Genomic DNA, 25,884 nt, shown 5'->3' on the forward strand with positions numbered 1-25,884 from the left:
ATAAAAAGGAACAAAAAGAAAAATACAAACTTGAGAATGAATACCTTCAATATCTAAACATACAAAATATATATCTCTTTGAGATATGTACTAGAATAAAACCAAAGCTGGTATTTTTAATTACCATCATGATGTCTCAGATTCAATATAAACAACATAACTTATAAAAGTCAACAACTAATTACTTAATTTTAAACACCAAACCAGACTAAGTTATTTGCATAAAAAACAATCTTATGTTTTCTGTATATCTCAAATATAAGAGATATATGTTTATATGAGTGGGTTGTGGTTATACTCTTTCAGATTTAGCTAAAGGGAAAAATAGAGCCAATGGAAATATGAAATATTTAAGAAAATCTAAATAAAATTAATAACAATTTCAGAAGGCTTATATGATGACTACATGAACTCTCCTATCTCATTAACAAGAGAGATGAGGAAATACAATTCAACTTACTGGCATTCTTCCATGGTTCTTTTTGAGGAATCTGAACACATGTGGAATGTTCCCTAAAATGTTAAAAGATATGCAGAGAACATAAGTATTTTCACAGACATGTGTAGTAACAAAAAGAATAACAGAAACAACAACAGCAACATCAATAAAAGAAACAAATATTATTTCTCATCTGTCACAATAAAAGCCTAACTACAATAATGAACCATTTTTATTTTTGTTTACTACTGTTATATGAAAATATTGGTAGAGTAATTATGTCTCACAAGATTTCATGGTGTTAATAAGTTGAGGGACAAATATTTTTGTGAATAGGATACTAACCTATTTTTGTTTAATAAGTTAGCTATAGGAAGAACTGGAACTGCCCTGTGATCTTTGGAAGACCTCCTAGAGTGTTGAGATCCATGTAAGTTGAAGTTTAGTGAGAGCAATTTTTTGTCAATGATAGCAAGTAAAGTGTGGGTAGGAAGAAATTTCAGAGGGCAGCAGTGAAAGGAGAGACAAAAAAACTGAAACCACATATTTTGTAAGCCAGTCAGTCAGGATTTTAGGCATGTGAGGATTAATGTTTAGTGCTGCAATTTTAAGGCATTTACAACTTGTTTAGCATCAATAGCTAATCAAAGCACAAATATTTTCTGGTCCTAGAGAGGAACATCACTCTTGTGATACAGTTTTATCAATGTGAAATATGAGAGAGGAAAACAAGAAACCAAACTAGTAATACAGTATGTTGATAAAACAGAGTTAATAAAATTTGTATAGTAATAAGATAATATTTAGTGAGGAGAGTTGAGGTTTTTTGTCTTATGGAAAGGCACATTCATTGAAGAAATGAACACACCTCTCCTCATGGCTCACAAACTTATTTTATAGATTTTATGTCAAAAATGAGTAACTTCGGTAAGAAGTCAAAGATTGTTGTTAAGTCTGTAAGAAATGTAATAGCTTTCATTTGAGTACCAGAGAGAGAGAGAGAGAGAGAGAGAGAGAAAGAGAGAGAGTGAGTGAGAGAGAGAGAGAGAGAGAGAGAGAAAGAGAGAGTGAGAGAGAGAGAGAGAGTGAGAGAGAGAGAGAGAGTGAGAGAGAGAGAGAGTGAGAGAGAGAGTGAGAGAGAGAGAGAGAGAGAGAGAGAGAGAGATAATGTATGAAAATGTTTCAGATGCTTACCTTAAACTAGTAATATACTCATCCTTCCAGTCAGCACTACCTTTGTTCTATACCTTATCCCTAACACCCCCCTCCTATGTTATAAAACTATTACTTAGAGGAGTGGTTCATACAATATTTCAGAAGTGAGTTACAGAGTTTCAAAGTGAAGCCATAAATCCAAAACTCATGGAATGCCTTTACACATAAAGCCCTCTTAAACAAGTACAATAATCCTGAGGGAAAGGATAGTTATATGTGTACTTAGTTGTATACATATAACTGCCTATAACAGCAGACAAAAGGTAGATAATAGGTGTGTGTATTAGAGAGAGAGAGTGACAGAGAAGTAGATATACACATGCACGTATGTGCGCACGTGCACACACAGACACAGCTCACTCATGTTAATGTAAGGGAAAATGTGAGACTTTACCTTAAATAGTTGTACACCAATGACTGCAAACATGAATTGCAACAGAAATGTGACCAGCATAATATTACCAATGGTGCGGACAGCAACAATAACACATTGTACCACATGCTGTGGAAGAAAATTATATCAGAAATTTAGATATAATTATTAGCATATGAATTATCACATGTAACCAGAATATCAACAATATAAGAACATTTATATTTACTTATTAATCTATCTGTCCATCTAGGTATGTGTCTATGCACACACACACATTCTCACACACACACACACACACACACACATTCTCTCTCACACACTCACTATGTTTTTCATAACAATATGATAAAGCAAACATAAAATGATGAGCATTATGTGTTCATACCAATAGACATTGCATCTCCATATCTTTCTCTCTCTGTATATATTGTTTTCCTGTTCACTGTCAAAGTCATAAAGACTTGAATATATATAATTTTCATATGATTTATGTTTTGTTCCAACTGCATAACCAACCAGCATCCCTTTCTGAAATTTGCTGATATCACAGAGCAGGAACAATCCTGTCATAAGGCACTGAAATTGCAATGATTCCTCAACAGACAGCTGATGAAGGGAATATTCCACCAGATCACATGATTTTAATATTCTTTGGTCTTGTCAATGCTGGACACTGAACTGCTAGAAATAAAAGTGACTCATCTCCCTGCCAGCAATATATAAAAAATAGTGCTAGGTGCATTTTGCATCAAAAGCCAATATGAGAGTTTGAAATAATGTGATCTTGTTGTCTTGGTGCTGGAGATGATGGGGATTTATCTTCCTGATAGCAATATAAACAAGAGTACATTTGGTACCAAAAGCCAATATGAAAGCTTCTCTCATGATATCTACTGCAGTATAGCTTGTTCTAACAGAACATCCACATTTAATTGGAGATAAGTATTATCTCTTGGTATCAATACTGCTTCTGTCACTAATATATATTTCTTAACAAGCTCACTGGCTAATGGTGACACCTGCATCTGTTCTGGCACTGTTTTTCTATATAAGGAAAGAGCATTATTAAAATGCTTTTGATCATTAGGTTGTTTAATCAGGACTGACCCATGGGTTAACTAAGAACAATAACTAAAACCTTGGTATAATGAAGGTAATATTTCCTGTGTTAGCTCCTAGTGTCACAGCTGCTTTTAGTGGTGAACTGTATTATGTTGTTGGATTTAAAAACTGAGATAAGTTATAACTACAAAGCATTGACTGTTTAGTTAGATGACTAGTTCTCTGTCAATTTTCCATCTGTGAAACATAGACACAACAAAACTAGTATCAATATACATGTTGATAGAAGAGAAAAAATGCATAGAAGACTGATGAAATAGTAATGATGATGAGGATAATGACTTACCTTTAATCCTTTGGCTCGATTGATTGCACGCAATGGCCTGAGTACACGAAGTACCCTAAGAATTTTCACAACTGATATAGCTTCATTGCTGAAAAGTACAAAGATATTTAAAGTTTTTAGGTTGTACTTTCAGGAGTAATTTTACAACATAGTTTTCAACATCTTCACTTAATAAGAAATCCAAGAAACATCTTGCATTGTATACATCTGTCAAGCTCAATATGTATCATGAAAAATATGTCAGTAAACATTCACTCATACACCTGCAAACACATACACCTATATAAACATCTACATACACATGTGTGTGTGTGTGTGTGTGTGCATAAATATGCACATGTATACATACCCCCATCACAACATACACACACCATACACATGAGTTTAGCTTTATATTCTCTTTAACATCCATAAAATTTATAAAAAGTGGCACTTCTTAAAAAGCTGTACTTTAGTTTTCTTTTTGCAGTAAAATATATTGATTTATTCGTATTTAACTCTGAATACATACATATTCGAAATTTTAAATATTAAGACAAGATATTATTTTGACATTCTAAAGAAATCATATATAGTTATTTCTTCATATATACATTATATTTCGAATTTACTTAACTTTATTTTTAAGGCATAGATGTATTATTATGTGTATTACATGGTAGAAATAATATTGCAAAACTAAAAATTTTAGAAACAAGAATCCAATAAAAATTGGTATTTTCTAGAAACTGTGGCTGATGATATATTGGGAGTTATATGAAAAATTTAATATGAATTGCATATTTAAGATATGTCGGTAAACATTCCATCTGAAATACACTATAGTAGTGTATTTAGAATATAGTAGTCTTGTAGATAAGGAATAAAACTGTTATGTTTGGAATTAAATGAACGAAATTTTGAAGATGATTATCACTAAGGTAACAACATTGATAGTTAAATCAGAAAGACCCCCAGCAACATCAGCTGTGAAAACATACCAGGTTCAGATTACTCAACATTGTAAAAAATGGCAGCATTGTAAAATATTCAAAATGCTCTATTTACTGTCCTGAACTCTAAAAGTGAGGTTTTTTTACCTCTTATCCTCATGATTGAAGATATATTTTGGCCAACTGGTCTGTACCATCCTAGCACTAAGCCTGGCTTTTGTCCCATTTGAAGTACCCCCACCATTTAAAGTTGTTTTCTCCTACATCCGGTGCTTGCATACACCCATGCTATTTTTCTTAAAAAAAACCTCCTTCTCTCCCCATCTTTCTCTCTCTCCCTTACAATTACATATACAAAAAAATGGGGAGGACTGTTGCCACTTGAATGCTGACAAGCAGGACAATGACTTAAAAGACCAATCCAAGGGATATAACACTGATAGAACTAAGAGCCAGCCATGTGTCTATGTGTATGTTTTTTCCTTTTTGCTGTCTTTCATTCCTAGATTTCTTTACTTTTTTCCACAATGTTTCTGAACCTTGTAAACCAGATGTGCTATTTTCAGACCTTCAGTACAAAAGTGTCCAGGCTATACTCTTCTCATCAACCATATCTGATGACTTAAATTACATGTAAAATGGACTGGATGCTATTGAAAGTATATCTGTAATGCAAACCAAATACAAAAATGATACATACATACTTATACACACACATATACACACATGCCTACATATACCTATATACAAACATATATATATACACATACATAAATACATACACATACACCTGTTCCCACCCATGCTGTCGCACCTGCCCTACCTCTCCAACACCACCATCCTCACAGGCACCCATCATTGTCCCTATCACATCACCGACTCCTTTACCTGCACTTTTAGCAATGTCATTTACTGCATCTCCTGCTCTCTCTGTCCTTCTCTGTACATCAGTCAAATGGGATGCCGCTTGGCTGACTGGTTCGCAGAGCACCTCTGAGACATCAGACTAGGCAATGACACCCCAGTCTCACACCATTTCTACCTGTCATTCGCTACTGAAGAGCATAGGTTCAAAATGTAAAAGACTTTTTCATTTTACCCATACATCAAACTAATACACTTGCTTGCTGCTCATACACCTGTCTTCATCTTTTGTTTTTCTATAAATTTCAACTATATAATGTACACACACATACACACACAAATATGTACGTATACTTTTGTGTGATTTGAGCTTGGAGGGTTTTCTTCTGTACAAAGTTCAAGAAAACATTAAACATATTTTTCTTCAAATCTAACCAAGTTTAAGGATTGTATATAGACACACACACACACACACATATATATATATATATAAATATATATATATATATATATATATATATATATATATATATATATATATATATATATATATATATATATATATATATGTATGTATATATGTATGTATATATATGTGTGAAACAGGACACTCTTAATGAATGTAAATAGAAAAAACAGAAGGAGAGTGTAAAAGCCTGTAGCATTTAAACTACTTTATATTTGGAAAAGTGGAATAAAAATTTAAAAAATGAAATAGTAGAAAATATCTATTTGTTTCATGTATAATCATATATCATAGAAAATTATTTGCACCAAAATGTCTGTTCCATCATATTGTTTTTTCATGAACATTAAAAAAATAGTAATTACTTGAAAGGAACTAGATCACTCTGTATCAGCTATTCATAATCTGGGGAAATAATTTACAGCACTCTAGATGTAAATTGGAGTTTCTAGTGGAAAAATTGTTTTTAGGTTTAAAAATTCTTTATGATTATCCACACTGCTATGGCTAGATTTATTTTCTTTAATATTGATTTTAAGAATGTTAATATTAAATTAATATAAAGCTCTTAATATTATGCAAGAAAATGTAATTATCAAAGGGAGTGAAATCAGACAAATGGTGAACTGGTAAAGCAGGGAAATACAGAAAAGATTAAGAAATACTGTTCTGTATAAAGATAATTCAATACAACTTTGATTAATTTCAATAATTCTTGTATATCATTTTACATACACTTGGCAATGAATTTGCATTTTGTTACTGACTGTTGAAACATACTGTATTTTGAAAGTTATATCTGTCACTTATATATATCTTTATTATCTAATAAAAGTGAAGTCTTCAATCATTTTCTTTTAATATTTAAAAAATCATTACATACAAAATAACAGTTTATTAGTATATTTTTAATATAGAAAACATTTTCTTTAAGTTATAAAATATCTTTTACTTAAAATAAATACTGTGATAAAGTGATATAGTCATTATTACTTTATTTGTGTAATTAAAAATACATTTGAAAGCAAAGCACATTCAAACAAGTATGGGAAAATATTAAGGATATTTAGGGGAAAATATTTTAGAAAATATATCTAGATTTACATAATATACATTTACAGATGAGTTGAATTTTATAAATATTTCATATATTGCATTCAAGAAGTTTTCTAAAATTAGCTCAAATAATATTATCATAGAATAAAAAAAAGGAGGGGTTGGAAAAAATTGTGTTGTTTTAAAGTGCTGTTTCAGAGTAAAGTGGTTTAAAAAAAAAAGAGAAAAAAAAAGAATAAAAAGATGAATAAAAAAAAAACAATAACAGTATCTTATCCTTATGCTACTGTGGTATTTACTTTACATGCATACATTCAAACTCTGTGGATATAGTGCATATAAATATATATAATTGTGGTTTATTTAACATTTAGAAACCATGCATAGTTCTAATAAACTTTTCTTTAATTCAAAGAGAATTCACTAAACATGTCTTGGTATTTACATATATACAAAATGACATCGTAGTTAACATAACAATGGATGATAAGTGCATGGTTATATAAATTAATGTGAAGATCTGAGAAAATTCTAACAATGAATTTTTCTTATCACAAAATCTTTGTGAGGAAGATTAAATCTATTATAATTCTTAGAATGTAATATAGAAATTATTTTCAAAATACTCCTAACATTTCTGAAACAAAATTCTAACAAGTACTGTTATTTCTTGAAAACTGCAAGAGACACAAATAAAAGGAAAATATAAAGTGGAATAGTAAATAGGGGTTATGGCACTAATACTTTTTGCAACTGAACTTAATGTCATCAAATTCACAGTTAGCCAATTAATATTTATGTAATAAATATGTATATTTATATAATCACCGTTATCATTTAACACCCATTTTCCATGCTATTATGGACTGGATTGTTTGACAGGATTTGGCAAGCTACAGTACTCTGCCAAACTCACACACACACACACTCTGAAATATGAAGGGCACTCCTGGCAGTTTTGACTTATGAGTATCTAGTTGTTCAATCCATAGAAAGACTTACTCATTAGTGTAAAGTATTTTGCAAAGTAAGCTGAGCATTCCACAAACACTTGTCGTTTAATGTTATTCTCTGATGGAATTGGTGTGATAAGGCTGGGCATTTTAATTACAGGTATAATGTATCCAATAATTTCTTTCTACCCAGCTTCACTCACAGGGCTTGGCTCAACATGAAGCTAAGGGAAAGACATCTCAAGATGCATTGCAATGGGACTGAACCCAGACCTCATATCTGTGAAGTAAACTTCTTACCACCCTGCCATATGTGAGTGTTTAATAAACTGCATTTCTCACTTGTCTTTCAGGATGATTTTAAAAGATAATGTAGCAACAGTATTTAATAATAAAAATGTTTTAACTGTTTGTATAACTTGCAGTTTGTATTCATTTTCTCTCCAAATCTCTACCTCAGCTGATGCATTTCAAATGCCTTGCCAAATATTTCTACTCAATTCATTCTTCTTCTTTGGTATTTAGAATCAATCACTTCAATCAGTACTGAACTACAAGTTACTGTTTTATCATATTTCTATCATCTAGCTTTCCAATATCTAAATCTAAGCAGCTGTTAAAAGCTATAAATATTATAATCTCTGCCCCCATCCACACACACAAACACACATTCTCTCTCATATCTGAAAGTATTAGGTAACTTCTTATACACAGCATCAAAAATCAATTACACATAAATATTCTTTGATGCAAGCTGAACTATAATTTCTCATTTCTCCATAGTCTCCCAACCTGCAGTCTTTATACATTGTTTATAAAATTATTTCCACAGCAAAATTTTGATAGCAAAACTTAGTTTTATACAATTTAATGACTCTTCAATACATGTCATTATGCAACTGTTAAGTTGTAATATGTATGAAGAGTTATTGAAGATTCATCAAAATCCAAGACTGAGACAGCTAAGCAAGAGTTACTTCCTCTTACAAATAATCTCTACATAAAAAAGCAAAAAGGATCCTAGACAGAAATTATTCAAAATTTTTTTCTCAGTCATTTTATAATTTACTTATGCTCTTTGTACATGTAAAGTACACTGCTGAATATATAAAATCATCATTCCTCTTAGCTAATTGCACCGTAGCTCAATGATGTTGGTCTTCCAATGCTCTTAGTACTACCATAAAATCAGTTTAAAAATACAAGATATGCTATTGCATATCTCCTTTTTATTATTTTAAAAGACTATACTGATATACCATGATTAACTTTAAACTTATCCAATATAAAACTTAATAAAATATATAGTTTTTGATTACTGTGTGTTCCCCAGTAATCTAATGTGTTGTTATTTTATTCTAATTATCTTTTGTCAAGATTAAATCTTTTCAAGGACTACTTACTTCAACATTTTCTACTCAACTTTTCCATCATTTAAATCCAGCAGGGATGTGAATGGAAAAATTATTAGAGAACTAAACAAATGCCTAGTGATATTTAGTTACATTCTTTTACATAATATGTTCAGTTTCTGCTGAGACTAACTTCATTGTTCATTTCTCTAGAGTTGATAAAATAAGTACCAGTCTAGTATTATAGTTGATAAAAATTAATAATACACCTTCTCCAAAACATTTGTGCTTTGTGAAAAGTAATGAGTTGTTAATATATAATCTATAACTCTCTGATTTAGTATCTACTACATGACATTGGATTTTATAGCTGTACCTATTTTAGTCATCCCTCAGACACCGTCAAATGAAATTTTCATTTTGATTTGAATTCCATTATAGAGATGATTATATTTCACTTCTTTCATTTGCCATACTTTTTGAATTCTAGAGTTTAATAATAGTCTAGTGAAAAGAGATCCTACTCCTTATTTATCTTTATAACTTTGGCATGTTGTGAGCACAAGTTGCCATCAACATGAACTGTGTTATTAATTCATTCTTTATATTACCTATAAAAAATGAGAGAGAGAGAGAGAGAGAGAGAGAGAGAGAGAGAGAGAGAGAGAGAGAGAGAGAGCAAGCAAAATATATTAGATGGCAAAAGAGATTGCAAGTCATGTAAGGCTTTCTTGATTTTGATAGTATCAAGACTATTGTGACACTGCTTTGGCATAAGAATGAGTTGTAAAATGTTTTCAGTAAAACCAAGTCTACAATCCACTGCATAACATTTAAGATACTTTCTTTGAGTTCAATAACTAATATATTTGTGATAATTAGATAAAGTATATGGATACTACTGAAGCAAGTAGCTATATTTGAATTTTCTATCATTTGCGACCAACTAACAGTGCTTAAGTGGCTTGATTGTTTTTTTACCTGCTTCTTCACTTCTATTAACAAAACAAGTATTAAATGATGCTTTGATAGTTTAAAATAAATCTTCATGAGCTGAGTAGCCTGAAACCTAAGGAAAATAGAGTAGGATAGAAAGTCATTGGTGAACTTTCATTTATTGTGGTAACATACTATGAATATTGAAACAAGATGTACTGAAACATTAGTTTAAAAAATACATAATATATGTTTATATTTCAATATACTACATCAATGAATTTACAAAAAAATGAAGAAAAACAGAAATATAGTCGAAATGTATAAGTAGCATATCATGAATATATGTCATCAACTGATACCAGGTGGATAAGTAAAGCTAAAGCATGAGACAAGATTAAATAAATACTACTCAGCACCAATACATGACTGAAATAAAGAAGAATTTATTTTATCATCATGTTTTTCCAAGCTGGAATGGGTTGGATAGGTCATTACAGAATGTATCAATTCTGTGATACCCAGCAACACAATAATTTTTGATATGAGATTGGATAGAACTAGCACAAGTGGAATGGTGGTGGAAGAGAGGGTGATATGTGAGCCAGAGTGACAAAAGAGGGAGCACTGAAAATGAGAGAGGAAGAGAAATGGATGTCAACAATGAGTGATAAAGTAGGGAGTAATATGAGAGAAAGTGATGCACAGCAATGGAGATCAATGATGGTAAAAGAATGGTAGTGATGGACAAGAATAACAAATAAAAGGGAAGGGACTAATGGGGTGAGAGAGAGAGAGTAATGGCCAGCAAAACAGAAGGGATGATGGTAAGGGAGGGATTGAATTGGAGAGACCTAATGTAACATCATTCCTCATTCCACAGGTGGTGTGATGGGATAAGGATGAAATTATAATTGGGAGGCACATAGATAGGATAGGGGTGACTGATAAATGTGAGTGTTACAAAGAGAAGGAAAGAGCAGTGGATGGCAATTTAACATGAATATAATGGTCAAAGGAAACCTTTGCCAAACCACTAAGTTACAGGAACATAAACACACCAGCATCTGTTGTGAAAGCGATGGTGGGGGGACAAACACAGACACACAAATACATACATACATACACACACACACACACACACACACACACATATATATATCATCATCATCATTTAACGTCTGCTTTCCATGCTAGCATGGGTTGGACGGTTTGACTGAGGACTGGCAAGCCAGAAGGCTGCACTGGGCTCCAATCTGATCTGGCAGAGTTTCTACAGCTGGATGCCCTTCCATACAATGGGCTTCTTTCAGTTTTCATCTACCAAATCCACTCACAAGGCTTTGGTCGGCCCAAGGCTATAGTAGAAGACACTTGCCCAAGCTGTCACGCGGTGGGACTGAAGCCAGAACCATATTTTTATGTTTTATACACATTTGTAGAAAATAGGGAAATGATGTAATGATCTAGAGACTAAAGCATAAATATATGTAAGCTAGGCTCTACAAGCTTCCCTAAAAGTGCATATTGAATATTGAATACTTTAGTATATTTGCATGGGTAAACAATATATATGATTATATAATTTTAGATAATTATTCTCAACTTTGGAATGTGTCAAAGACTGAGTAGACAAGAACATTATTAACCTTAATTCAGAAATAATGATTTCTAGAAGATATCCAGTTTGGTAAAATGTAAACATCAAGGAAAAAGATACTGAATAAAGATTGGAGATCCAACTGATCAAAATGTAGTGTAGATGTAAATATAATAAATATAACAGCACTTCTATGTTGATAGTTGAAGTATTTTATTTGTATAAAAAACAACTTATCTTAAACATTTACACATGTAATGTAACCATATTCACACATACACAGTGAGTTATTTCCATTTTTAACAAAATGAAAAGAAAATTTAAAATAAAATAAAAAACTTGAACTATGAATATTAAAACAAACTGTATGCTGACATTATTTTCTTCTTAATGAGGCATATAAGCCTTATATTTCAAAATGGAAAGAGGAAATTATATTTACCCAGATCTTTTTCTAGTTATTAGCTGAAAGATTTTTACAAGTCTCCATGAAATCACAGTGATAAATCTAAAGGAGTGCATGTCAGAGAGTGGTCTGCCATTGTGGTTTACAAAAGGAATAACTTGTCTGATATTCACATGTTAGTTGAAGAAAGGGGTATTGAAGAAAGACACTAAGGGAATGGTTTTAGTAGTATAGGAACAGGCTGTAGGAACAGAATCAAGAGAAAAAAAAGATAAGCACAACTGTTCACCTATATGTAATATGTGAAGTTATACAAGTCAGAATGTAGCAAAAATTGTACTCGAATGCCTGCAATAAGTGCAGAAGGAAAACAAAAAGTATAGACACAGTAATTCACTGGAAGTTTTGTAATAGTAATTCGACAGAATTTTTGTAAGAGGTTCAGCTTTGCTTGCACATGAAAGATTTATGGTTGTTGGGCAGGAACAGAAGTCTTTGAAAACAATAAAGTGAAGTAGCTATGGGACTTGATTTTACAAACTGAAAGAATAGAGCAGAAGCTAGATATGGTAGCCACTGATAATAAGACAGTGTGTCTTGTAACAGACAAAATTTTTGATACCAGAATCAAGAAAAAGTTAAAAGTAGAGTATTATAGAGAGCTGAAGTATCAGATTCTCAAATGGAACTAAGAAGTTAACACAGTTGAGACTTGAATGTAAGATCCTAGCATTAGTATTAAAATAAGAAATAATGGATTATATGATTAAAGAAAAAATAGTAAATAAGTAGATAGATAAATAAATAGACTGCAACATTTTAAAATTATGAATAAAAATAAAAGTAAGAATTTAAATGTTAAAATTAAAAATAAAACGGTAGTTTTTGGCAAAGTTCTTACAAACAAGTCTGGAAGAGTTGTTCCCCCTGAACAATAAAAATTTAATGGCAAAATTTCTTTTGCACCGATGACAGCTTTTACTCGCGGTGTTCGCTCCCGTATAAAACATACTGCAAGTATGCATTAAACTTACATAAGCTGATGAAGTGCAAATTTCATTGAATTGTTGACACGGAAACTCTGAATCCTGAATGTAAATGTTTCCTACTAGAGTCATTTAATAAATTTAGTCCTCAATTTCTAATGATATCGAGGTCTAATTCTTCTGTTGTCACATGCAGTTTATCCGCGCGCATGCGTGTGTGCATACGTATATACAAGGTGTTTGGGCTAAATTCGATGATTGTTTTATGTCAACGGCGATGGAGAACATAGAGATTAAAGTTATAGTTGAGAAAAAGTTAGATGACATGGAGGACTGGAATCCATCTAAATATTGGAAAAGAGTTACCTGTATCATGATTCACGCTGGGTATCAAAATGCCAACGTCATATCTAATGCTCAATGTCTGTGAACAAAGTAAAGGTTGTAAGACATGACATCGATAACTGTAATGGAAACTATGAAGCTGTGCCCAGCAGGATGAGAGGGACACAGCAGACATTCTGACTGCATCTACATGCCAGGATTCATCCAACAACTGCAGGACAAAGTGATTGAAGATCTGAGCAAGGGAATCTGGGCATTGGTAAAAGAGAGATGGATGTTGGAGTTGCCACCATGAAGGTGGGCTTGAATGAGGATCTTTGCTACCACTCATACAAGAGGCCCAAAAGACAAATTCTGACAGCCAAGACCAAGCAGAATTGTTTGATGACGACAAAGGAGCTCTTAAACAAGCTGAGGCATCCTGTTGAGCTGGGGATAATCTAGTTCTGAAATGAAAAGAACTTCTGCCAGGACCAGTTGCACAACACCCAAAACAAGTGGATTGCCTATAATCCATGTGATATCCCACATATCATGAAAACCAAGTTCCCTCAAACTGTGATGGTTTTGGGATGTTTCTCCATTGAGGGTGGCATCATGCTGCCCCACATCCTTGAACAAGGCTTTAGGCTCAATTCAGATAGCTATGTGAATCCACAAAGAGCCAGATGTAGCTGTTGGAGAATTTCCACAACATCACCAGCTCAATTTCTGGCCTTCTGCTTTCTACGATTGTAACCTGCTTCTACAATTGGATTACTATGTGTGGGACAAGGCTGAGAAAGATACCAACCACACTGCCTGCAACATCAAAGTCAAGCTGGTGGTCAAGAACAAGGTGTTCAAAGACATTCTCAGGGACACAATGAGAAACACATGTGCCAAGTTCCTGAACCATCTCGAGGCCATGGTGGAAGCTGTAGGTGGCTACTTTAAGTAAACTGTTATTTCCCATCCATAAACTAGTTGATATTTAAAATTTTTCTAAAATACTTTTATTTTTTGATGGGATATTGTGTTTTGTTTTCACTTTTGTGCAAACAGTCAAATTTAACCTGAACAACCTGTGTGTGTATATATATATATATATTTCTACAGCTTGATACCCTTCTTAACACCAATCAGCCATATATATATATATATATATATATATTAATAGTTATCGCCAAGCCAACATGGCAGTCCCAAAATTAGGACGAAAGCTGCCGTGAATTAGCTCCAAGAAGCCATCGCCTCTAGCTAGCTATGTGACACACGAACCTGTGTCCTTTATAACCTTCGAACAGGGGAGGTCAGCAGTGTCCCCCTGCTGGTTTGGCATCTGCAGACTAGACTAGTTTCAGGGTGTTGCCCCTTGTCAATGCAGAGTAGCCAAGCCTTAGCCAGGCGGCGCTGCTGACTATCTGCTCGAAGGTTATTTATCTAATTTCAGTGGAATCTATCCACTGGTTTTCAGAAATAGAGTTATTAATATTTCTAAGTCTCTCTAAAGGAGACTACGGCAGCGGTACTGGAAATTAATAGTTATCGCCAAGCCAACATGGCAGTCCCAAAATTAGGACGAAAGCTGCCGTGAATTAGCTCCAAGAAGCCATCGCCTCTAGCTAGCTATGTGACACACGAACCTGTGTCCTTTATGTGGCTTGGCGATAACTATTAATTTCCAGTACCGCTGCCGTAGTCTCCTTTAGAGAGACTTAGAAATATTAATAACTCTATTTCTGAAAACCAGTGGATAGATTCCACTGAAATTAGATAAATAACCTTCGAGCAGATAGTCAGCAGCGCCGCCTGGCTAAGGCTTGGCTACTCTGCATTGACAAGGGGCAACACCCTGAAACTAGTCTAGTCTGCAGATGCCAAACCAGCAGGGGGACACTGCTGACCTCCCCTGTTCGAAGGTTATAAAGGACACAGGTTCGTGTGTCACATAGCTAGCTAGAGGCGATGGCTTCTTGGAGCTAATTCACGGCAGCTTTCGTCCTAATTTTGGGACTGCCATGTTGGCTTGGCGATAACTATTAATTTCCAGTACCGCTGCCGTAGTCTCCTTTAGAGAGACTTAGAAATATTAATAACTCTATATATATATATATATATATATATATATATGGCTGGTTGGCATTAGGAAGAGCATCCAGCTGTAGTAATGATGCTAAAGAAGTTAAAGATGCCTAATGATGATTTCTGATGTGATAGAGCCACAATTTCAAAAGTTTAGGTATATAATCAAGATGGAATAGTTTCTTCACCATATCTTAAAACAAATGCAATATAATAATGTAAAAGATGGGAAAAATGAATAACTGCTAAAGATGAGCTCTATTTTCCTTCAAGTACATTGTATTAAGCCATTATTTAGGCATAAATTCAACACACAACAAGGTATTGAAGTAAATTCCGATTGGAGATATTGAACTAATACTTGAATAGTGCTTTTGTGACTGTCTGTTCAAGGTAAATATAAACTGAATTTACTATCAATGTAATTATAAATTTCTCAATGTTAAACAGTTTATCAGATCTATTAATCACAGTATGAATTTGGATTCTATTGGGGAAATATATATATGCATTGAAAGTGGCTCACTCATCTTCACTGGTGCTGAGAAGAAGGCATAGAAATGCTAGCATAAAAGATTACTGTATAACTGAAAAGGCCATTAAGGGTGTGAAAGCAATAACTACATCATCACAGATAATGACTGAGATGTTTTAGGACATGCATTACTCAGTTGAACAAGGGAGGAGACATTCCAGTGACTGATATTGCAGTATCATCATCATCATCATCAATTCTTCAAAGGACAAAAGAGAAGTAACTACAGAGGTCTCAAACTGACTGACAATGTTAAGTAACAGACTGAGTTATAATGCAGCTAATCTAGAAAGGAATTAAGTTAGATGAGATGAAGTCTGGATTTATATTAGGATGGGGGTACAAATGATGCTTCTTCCTAGTGAGATAATTAAAGAAGTTCTCAGCAAAGGGCAAGCCTCTAGCAGTAACTGAGCTGGAGAAACCTTTTAACAAAGTATAATGTTCTGTAGCCTGAGGGCTGCTAAGAAAATTAAGCATAGACGAACAGGTTGTGAAAGCTGTACAGCAAAGTGAGAGTTGACAAGAGATTTGGAAAGCAGGTTGGTGTCCATCAGACTCAGTTCTGATCTTCCACTGCTTCAATATAGTTTTTCCATGATATGGTAGAGAAGTTTAGGACTGGCTGTCCTTGGGAATTTTTGTAAACCAATGACCCAAATCTTATAGCTGAATCTGTTGAAGAATTTGACAAAAAATTCCAAATGAGAGGTTTTAAAGTAAACTGAAAAAAGACAAACATTTTGATTTAGCAAGAAACTCAAGTCTCTACAAACATCTAGGAAGTGTGCATGCTTGATATGAAGAAAAGGTATAGGTATGAATTCTATATTGTTAATCCAAAGTAAATTAGAGGTGAGCAAGAAGCACAACGAGAATACAGGAATATGTAAGCAGCAGATAAACAAAAGTGGAATACTCAGCAGTAAGAGTATCCATGATATAAACACTCAGAGGGATTCCCTGAAGTAGTTGATAGTCTTCATTACCTAAGTGAACTATTTAACAATGGAGAAGGCATTCTGAAAATATAGTAACTAGAGCAAGAATGAGTTGAAAAAAGTTTAAGGAGCTGAAAAGGATTATTTTTCCAAGTTAAGGGCAGATGGACTGATGTATATGTAAGAAATGTAATGCTGCCTGATAGTAAAATTGAGTATTCAATGCAGAGGACATATGAAGGTAGGAAAGAAATAAAATTAGCATGCTTAACTTGATGTGTAATGTTAGTGTTTAAGAAAAACAAAGCACAAATGAGCTGTGGGAAAAATTAGGTATAACTGCAATCAGATGTAATATGCAAGGCAAAAGATTGAGCTGGAACGGGGATGGCATATTGGTAAAGAAGGCCTAAACAATCCAAGTGGAAGGAACAATAGAAAAGGAAAACCAAACAAGGTATGGGAAGTAGTGAAAACAGATTTCAGGAGACTGAACTTCCTGAAGGAGAAGACAAAGGATAGCAGCAAATGATGAAACACTATGTTGGAGAAGACCCAGCCAACCCATACAAATGTGGAAAAATGGATGTAAACTGATTTCAACATACACACACACACATTAAATTACTACAAGTTGCATTTAGCTGAGCCAACAGTATGCTTGAGTATCATTCAAATCTTACTTGGTTTAAACCCTCAGAGGCCTAGCTTCTAGCCATAAAAGATACCAGTATATCAGACCTCACAATTATAGGAAATTAGAGCAATATAAAATTGACAAGGATCTCATTAGCTTAAAACATTGAGTTAAATTCCCCATTAGTATATTACTTGGATAAAGTGGGTAGAAGAATAACAAGGGAACATTTGCAGATGTTTGAGTGACTATATACACAGTCGCCAATGAAGTGCCATATATATACATATACCCATGTGTGTGTTTTACGCCCCCACCACCACTTGACAACTGGTGCTGGTTTGTTTATGTCACAGGAAGGAGTTTAGCAAAAAGAGACTGATAGAATAAGTACCAGGCTTTAAAAAAAAGGGCAGGGGTCAATTTGTTCAACTAAAGCCTTCAAGGTGGTGTCCCTTCATAGCCTCAATATAATGAGACTAAACAAGTAAAAGGAAAGATAATATAAAGTTAAGTCAGTAAGAAACAACATGTACTTGATAAAGTTGTCAAGTTTTCAGATGTAACACACACGAGAAAATTATATTTTTTAATTACAATTCACTGGTCTGCCAATATTTCTTGGTTTCTTTGTTATCTCTCTCCAGTGACTAATTGAATTGAATGACAGAGAATTAATAGTTATTATTAATATAGATTAATAGACTACCAATTCACCATTCTGATATATTTTAGGACAAGCAAAAACAGATTAATATTTGATGCCTTGCTTTTATACAAACACACACACATTCATATTCTTTACTGTTCTGGAAGAAAACCAAATTTTGAATCTATTATTTCACTATCTAGCACTTATGTTATCAATGAAAGGGTTGAAGGCTGTGTTCGGCACATCACAACCAATAAATTGTTAAAAATAGTCCAACTTGCTATTTGACTGGTAAAGACATACATATATCAAGTGAGATAGGTCTTGTATCATCATCATCATTGTCATTTAATGTTCACTTTAATGGTTTGACTGAAAACTGGCAAGCTGGGAGGCTGCACCAGGTTCCAATCTGATTTGGCAAGGTTTCTACATCTGGATGCCCTTCCTAACACCAAACACTTTGAGAGTGTAGTGGGTGTTTTTTATGTGCCACTGGCATGGGAGCCAATCAGGCGACACTGGCATCGGCCATGCTCAAATGGTGCTTTTTACGTGTCACTGGCACGCATGCCATTCAGGCAGCACTGGCATTGGCCACGCTTGAATGGTGTTTTTTATGTGCCACATATATGATTATACAAATACACTCATCATCATTTACATCATTTTTACATGTTGGAATGTATTGGACAGATCGTCTTGGTTTGAATCAGTTTCAGAGTTACTGCCATCCTAAATGGGTTTCACATATAAGCTCCATTTCTGGAAATGGTCTCTGTGGCTGGGTGCCCTTACTAAAACCAACTATTTTACAGAATGTACATAACATACAGAAATACATATTAAAGTGATATGATATTGGTAAAAGAAGGAAAGAGAATAAATTAGTCATTCAACCATATTAAAATGAGATAGATAAATAACTGATATTTAATCATTAGGTGAAAATAGAAAAAAACTAGTTGTCATAAGAAAACAACTTTGTGTTGCTTTCTTCCAAGCATGAAATGTAATTCTTTAAATAGCACTACAGACAGATATTCTAACATAGAACTGTGTTTCTATTATTATTATAACTTGAAGGTATTTTGATTTATATATAAATAAATGATCATCAGATGTGATAAACCCAGTGGTTAACTAACTATAAAGAAAAAAATAAAATGGATTCCACTTGTGATGTATAGATTAATTTTAATTAGCAACTTATAGAGAAATAAAAATATGCTTAGGAAAAGAATTAAACAAATATACATCTATCTCAATATCATCATCATTGTCATTTAATGTCTGTTTTCCATATTTGCATGGGTTGAGTGGCTTGACAGGGACTGGTAAGGAGCTGCACCAGGTTCCATAGTCTGTTTTGGCTTGGTTTTTATAACTGGATGCCCTTCCTAATGCCAACCACTCTACACAGTGTTTTGGGTGCTTTTTATGTAGCTCCATCACAGGTGCTTTTTAAGTGGCACCAGCACCAGTGCTTTTTATGTGGAACTTTGATTGTAGGATCTCAATTATGTTGTGATAGGTGGGTCTTCTCAAGTACAGCAATGCACCACATATCTTGGTCCTCTGTCATCTCTGATAGGCACTTCTTTATGCAACTGCACTCATCCATCCACATCACATGACCAAACCAGCACAGCCTCCTCTATACTGCATACAATTCCTCTTATGTCCAACTTCTCCTTCAATAAACACACACATATACTTACACACATACATATACATCCATATGTGAATATATATATATCATCATCATGATATATATATACACACATATATATATATGCATATATATAAACATATATACACATACACATATTTATACTCTCACACACATATACACATAATTTGATAGACAGAAACTGTGTGAAAGCCTCTCTCTCTCTCTCTTCATTTTATGCATGCATACATACATAATTACACACACACACACACACACATACACATATACTGGTTGCTCTCTTGTATATGAGCAAAGCCATTGCTAGAAAGAATCATTGAAATGAGTAATTGATATTGGAATGTGAGGCCCTTATATGACTCGTGAACCCTGCCAAAGATTTGCACATTTTATTGCATAATGCACGGTTGTGTTGGCTGGCAGAAAAAAAACCAGTTCCACAGTATGAAATCTTTTGACATGTATTTTTAATTCTCCAACCAAACAGCACACCTTTCCACAAGTTGCATATGCTCTGTTGTCAACAATAGCTGTATCATAATTTGCAAGGGATCAATTCCTGTGGCTTCAATGATGGCTGACCAGACATGCACGACTTAAGCATTGCCTCCTACAAATCACACACGTGAAAATTAAAACTCCTTCATTTTCTACTGGTTCATTCTTTCTAAGCTCTCTCCTGATCTTTCAAACTTTGAGCAACCACTGTGCACTCTTTCCCTCCATCTATTCTGGACTTGTGCTTCTCTCTCCCAATCAACATCTGAAATTCCTGTTTCTGTCAAAGCAGTTTTAAGGCAGTCTTTAAACCTCATTTTGGGTTTATGTGCTGGCCTTTTACAATATTTCAGTTCACCATACAAACGTTGCTTAGGTAGTCTTTTATCATTCATTCTCACCACCAGGTGTCCACCCCATCTCAAACGACTTTGCAGAATGATTGATTTTACACTACTACTACAACTCTCAAGTACCTCTACATCACTGATCGCCATTGTCCAGTTTATCCCAAGAATTTTCTTGAACACTACTGGTAACCCAGTACAACATGTCATATGGTCACATCATCAGCAACTAAACTGGCTACCTCACTGAATTTGCTTGGTAAGGAGTGTGATTGTTGGACACCTGTGGGATGAAAAATAAGACCCATCAAAGGGTGGAGGAACTCATGAGTAGTAAACGACCATTCAACAATGTGTATATTGTTTGTTTGTGTGTGTGTGTGTGTGTGCATGAGAGAGAGAGTATATATATTGTATATTTTTAAACATATATATGTATGTGTGTACATACATAGGGGATGGCTGTGTCAAAAATTCGAATCTCTTCTCAAATAAAACTTTCTTGACATAACAGCCTGCTATTACAATGACGCTTCAGTAGCTGGCAGGTTTAAAGACAATATCACCTATATGCTCTGACCTAAGACCCACAAAACTAAAGTACCACCATAGACTCCTTTGGCTGGTCCATTTTTCTCACTCAATGTCAAAACCTGTGTGGGAAGTACTTTCCTTAGTTTAGTAGATAAATATTTCACACAGATCCATAGGTATAAAAGATTATTCAATGGACATAACTTAAGAGTTTAGTTCAGCTGTGTGCCTACTGTAAAAAAGATATTAGTGAATGTGCCAGAGCCCTGCACAAAGGCAGGATGCTCAATGGAAGTAGATAGTGCAAACTTTGCTTTGTGAAGAGGACAATTATTCTCAAAAATTTGCACAATCTGGGTGCCTTCTTGAATTCAAAAAGTGAAATTTCTCATGACAAAAAATCATGGTTTTCCCTGTTTAGAGCCTAGTGATTGAAAAGATAGAAACAAACTGACCCATTTCAGACACAACTGATATCATTCAAGTGAAGATAAATCTGTCCCTCTCAGAATGTTTTTTTTTTACATTCTAGGGTTTATTCCCTACAAACTGATCAACATAGTATTTTTTACTTCCATTAATAAAAAAGCTATGTGCTTCCTGCCAGCAGGTTTGATTAATTGTCTACGTTGTCAGGTGCAATAGTGGATGTGAAAAACCAATGGTAACTTTTCATGCTGGCATGGGTTGGATGGTTTGATAGGAGCTGGTAAGGCCGGGAGTGGCATCAGGCTCCATTGTCAGTTCTGGCATGGTTTCTATGGCAGTATGGCCTTCCTAACGATAACCGCATTACAGTGTGGTGGGTGCTGTTTATGTGGTACACTAGCACCAATGCTTATATATATATATATATATATATACATACATAATGTATATGTGTGTGTGTGTATTTGTATGTACCACACACACTCACTCTCTCCCCATCACATATAGAAACATTATATAGTCACCTATGCTGACACATAAAAATAAATACACATTATCTGGGGTCAACACTGGGAACAGTTATCTCAAAAATACTTATTGGAACATGAAAGAAAACCCTTGATATTGGATTCAATCATAATAATATAGAATTTATTACTTAATATATGAGAGGCCACATGGAAATAACAGTAACCATGTCATCAATTAAGACACAGTAGACAAAATCTAATTCAGAAATATGACAAAATATATCTAGATATTAATAAATTAAAGGCAAGAGATAGATAGAGAGATAGATAGATAGATAGAGAGAGAGAGAGAGAGAGAGAGAGAGAGAGAGAGAGAGAGAGGGAGAGAGAGAGAGAGAGAGAGCGAGAGAGAAAGAGAGAGTGGGAGGGAGAGAGAAACAATTGATTTTGGGAAGAGAAATTTTAATATTTCTCCAAAATATATTACTTTGCCTTAAAGATATAAAACAGTTTCAGTTAGTAAGAACATTATTTAAACTACTATACAACATCAAGTTTCTTTAGGTATATTTATAGGGGAGAAAACTTCTCTGTAGAGGTTACTAAATTATACATTTATATCAGAATTCTGAGAACTGCTAAAACAAAATGGTACATTTTTCATTAACATTCATACAGTAGCTAACTACAACTCAGAACATGCTGTATGCACAAATATTACTAAACTAAACAGGAAAAAAAATCAAAACAAAATAATGAAAGCAACTCTCTCAAAATACTTTACTATTAGATTTTATGATAAATAAATATGAGATTACAAATACAAACATGTATGTGTATGTGCATGTAGAATGCTGGTGTAATGGGAAAATAATTCATGCTGATGTCACTGACACCCTATTAGTTTTCTCAAATTGAAGTAATTATTCATGTTTGATAATGGACAGCTGGTATACATAACCCTACATGTTGTAGGAAGGAGTTAAATTAATTATACCCCAAAGGATATAATCACTAACTCCCTATAAAATATTTACACTTTACTAAATAAGATGTCTAACAATAAGAGAGAGAGAAAGAAAGAAAAGAGAGAGAGAGAGAACGAGAAAGACAGAAAGAGAGATATGCAATAGAGGCAGATTGACATGTAAAAGAAAAAATAGATACTTAAAAACAGTGGCAGCAAACTCCATGCAGTTCACAATATCATTTAAAAGTGACATTACATATATGGGTAAGGTAAACAAGTTATCATGCACAATTCTACCAGGATCTCAAATAAAATGAAAAACAGACCAACAAAAAATGATAACCTATTAAAATAATAGTTGGACATTTGCAGTCAGAATGAAGATCTGTTTGAGTCAGAGTGAAATAAATTTAGCTTTTGAAACACTAACCAGTTCATTGCACATATGTCTAATGCACATGTGTTTTAGTACATACACTTGTGAAAGTATAGGTTGGCCACTTACTGGCAAAATCATAGAAGAGAAACTTAGGGCAAAAATTGAGTCAGTGATCTAGTTGTTATTACTTAACCCTTGAGTTAACACTGATAGAGTCTTTCTTATGATCAAAGGCATTTGAGTTATGACTAAACTGTTTTTTATTCAATGTGTTTAGGACTACTTTATTCAGTGTATCCATTTGTTTTGTTCTTTTTTCTTAACACAATAAAGTTTTGATCCAAGAGAGATTTTGCAGCTAATCTAGGAGCTCAGACAAATACAGAGGTTCCAGTGGCCTGTGACTTAGTTAATGTTCCTGGCTTTAGATATCATACATCACATGTCACTAATGTTCTTAGAGAAAGACATAAATTATTGGAATTCCAATTTCCAATCCTCTTCTCCAAACTTATAAAATTAAACCTGCATTGAATGCATTTGATCAAGAAAAATGAATCAATAAATAACTGCATGAATACATACATACATACACACACACACATATATATACATACATACATACATACAGGGCATGATGGATAAATTGTTGCCATTTTATATTTTTAATTTCTCATGTACACATTGTTTGTTTTTGATTTTGTCAACTATACCGTATAGCAGGGTCAGTTGGGCACTGCCTGTGAGAAAAACAGTACCATGACGCAAATCACTCTGCCAGGAATTTGGAAATAACATGTTTGGGTGTCAATCTGAGGATATGTACCAAGAGTGATAAAAATCAAACATCCAGTGAACATCATGGTGTTTGAAGTGATCACTAGTGATGGTGACATTATGCCTCCATTCATCTTCCCACACGACCTCAGACTCAACACGGAGGCCTACATCAAGTGCCTGGAGGAGGTAGTGCTGTCCTGGGTCAAGAGGGTGGTGTGGCACCATGCCACACAAGCAGGAGAACCCAGTCATGGCTGTCAGACAATTTCTGCAACCATATCATCCCTAATATCTGGCCACCTAACTCCCCTGACTGCAACACCCTTGATTATTATGTGTGGGGCACAGTTGAGCGAGAGACCAACAAAACTCCTTGTAATACCAAAGATGAACTGAAGGCAAGGATTACGGCAACATTCACCAACTTAAACAAGGAGACTGTCCAGAAGAGTTGCAGGAGATTCCAAAGTCATCTGGAGGCCAAGGTTGAAGCTAATGGCGATTTTATTGAATAAATTTACTCTTCAGTATTTCAACATATTTTTACGCAATTTTCGTAAATATATCTGTTAGTGTTATTTTTGTGTAATTTGTACGACAGTTTGTTCACTGCACTCTGTATAATATATATATATATATATATAAATATTCATCATCATTTTTATGCCTGCTCTGGCATAGGCTATATGTCTTGACAGGATCTAACAGGTCACAAGGACACATCTGTTCCAGTGTCTCAGCTTTGGATAGTTTATATCTATATAAATGCATGTAAATGAATAAATGACAAAGTTAGCATTTCATACTCTATGATATCTGGTACAACTGTGCTAATCTTCAGATGGAACATCTTGCAAGCTTGCACGTTCCAACCAACCACTAAAATCAACTACTATACACTGTTGTTAAACCCACTGAATACTTTTTGATTCAAAGATACCATATCCTCATAATTAAGGGTACTTATTTAATACACACACAATTAACAAGATAAACTACAAAAAATTTTGTGAGATAGTCATAACTCCACAATTCACTCATCAGATACACTAACAACATATGATAATTTTAAGAGAAAACAAATAATTACAACTAGGTATGCGAGATGGGGAGATAACTCAGGTAATCATCTGAGGGATTTATCTCCCTGTGTATGTGTATGCTAAGTATATGTCTATCTGTGCACATACAGTTATGCTCACAAATTGTATTTGCTTATGAAGTGACTTGATTTGAAAACCCGTGTTGTATCTGAAACAACTGCATTATAGTATAGTCATAGAAGCCATTTAAAACACATGTAGTATTTAATATTATTATCATCATAATAGGTAATACTGTTATAAAATAAAACTAAAGTGAATATAAATGGTATATAAGTTTTAAACGTCTACATTGATTATGATAACATTCATAATTTGATAAACTCTAATATGGTATTCTTATTTAGAATAAATAACTATAATGGTCTCTGGTGTGTTATACATATATATATTTTCTATGAAGGCAAGCCTCTCAGCATGCCTTTTTTGTTGTACTATTATCAAGTATCAAATCTCAACATTGTTTCATTTTGATGTAACAATGATCCTCTTGGTTCAGAAATAACAACCACAATTTC

The 25,884-nt window shown here is 33.9% G+C and overlaps 1 protein-coding gene across 2 annotated transcripts in view; it reads right to left on the reverse strand.

The window, feature by feature from the left end:
* Nucleotides 1-25,884, reverse strand: part of LOC106872359 (muscle calcium channel subunit alpha-1-like) — a 437,934-nt gene that overhangs the window by 133,755 nt on the left and 278,295 nt on the right. For both annotated transcript variants that reach the window (XM_089348768.1, XM_089348769.1), the window contains exons 23-25: nt 3,439-3,526; nt 2,049-2,156; nt 461-513 (exon numbers count right to left, since the gene is read on the reverse strand). In XM_089348768.1, coding sequence (XP_089204894.1) covers nt 461-513; nt 2,049-2,156; nt 3,439-3,526 — 249 coding nt within the window. The remainder of the gene's footprint in view (nt 1-460; nt 514-2,048; nt 2,157-3,438; nt 3,527-25,884) is intronic.

This window comes from Octopus bimaculoides, chromosome 3 (assembly GCF_046866305.1).
Source record: "Octopus bimaculoides isolate indiv1 chromosome 3, ASM4686630v1, whole genome shotgun sequence".
Lineage (NCBI taxonomy): Eukaryota > Metazoa > Mollusca > Cephalopoda > Octopoda > Octopodidae > Octopus > Octopus bimaculoides.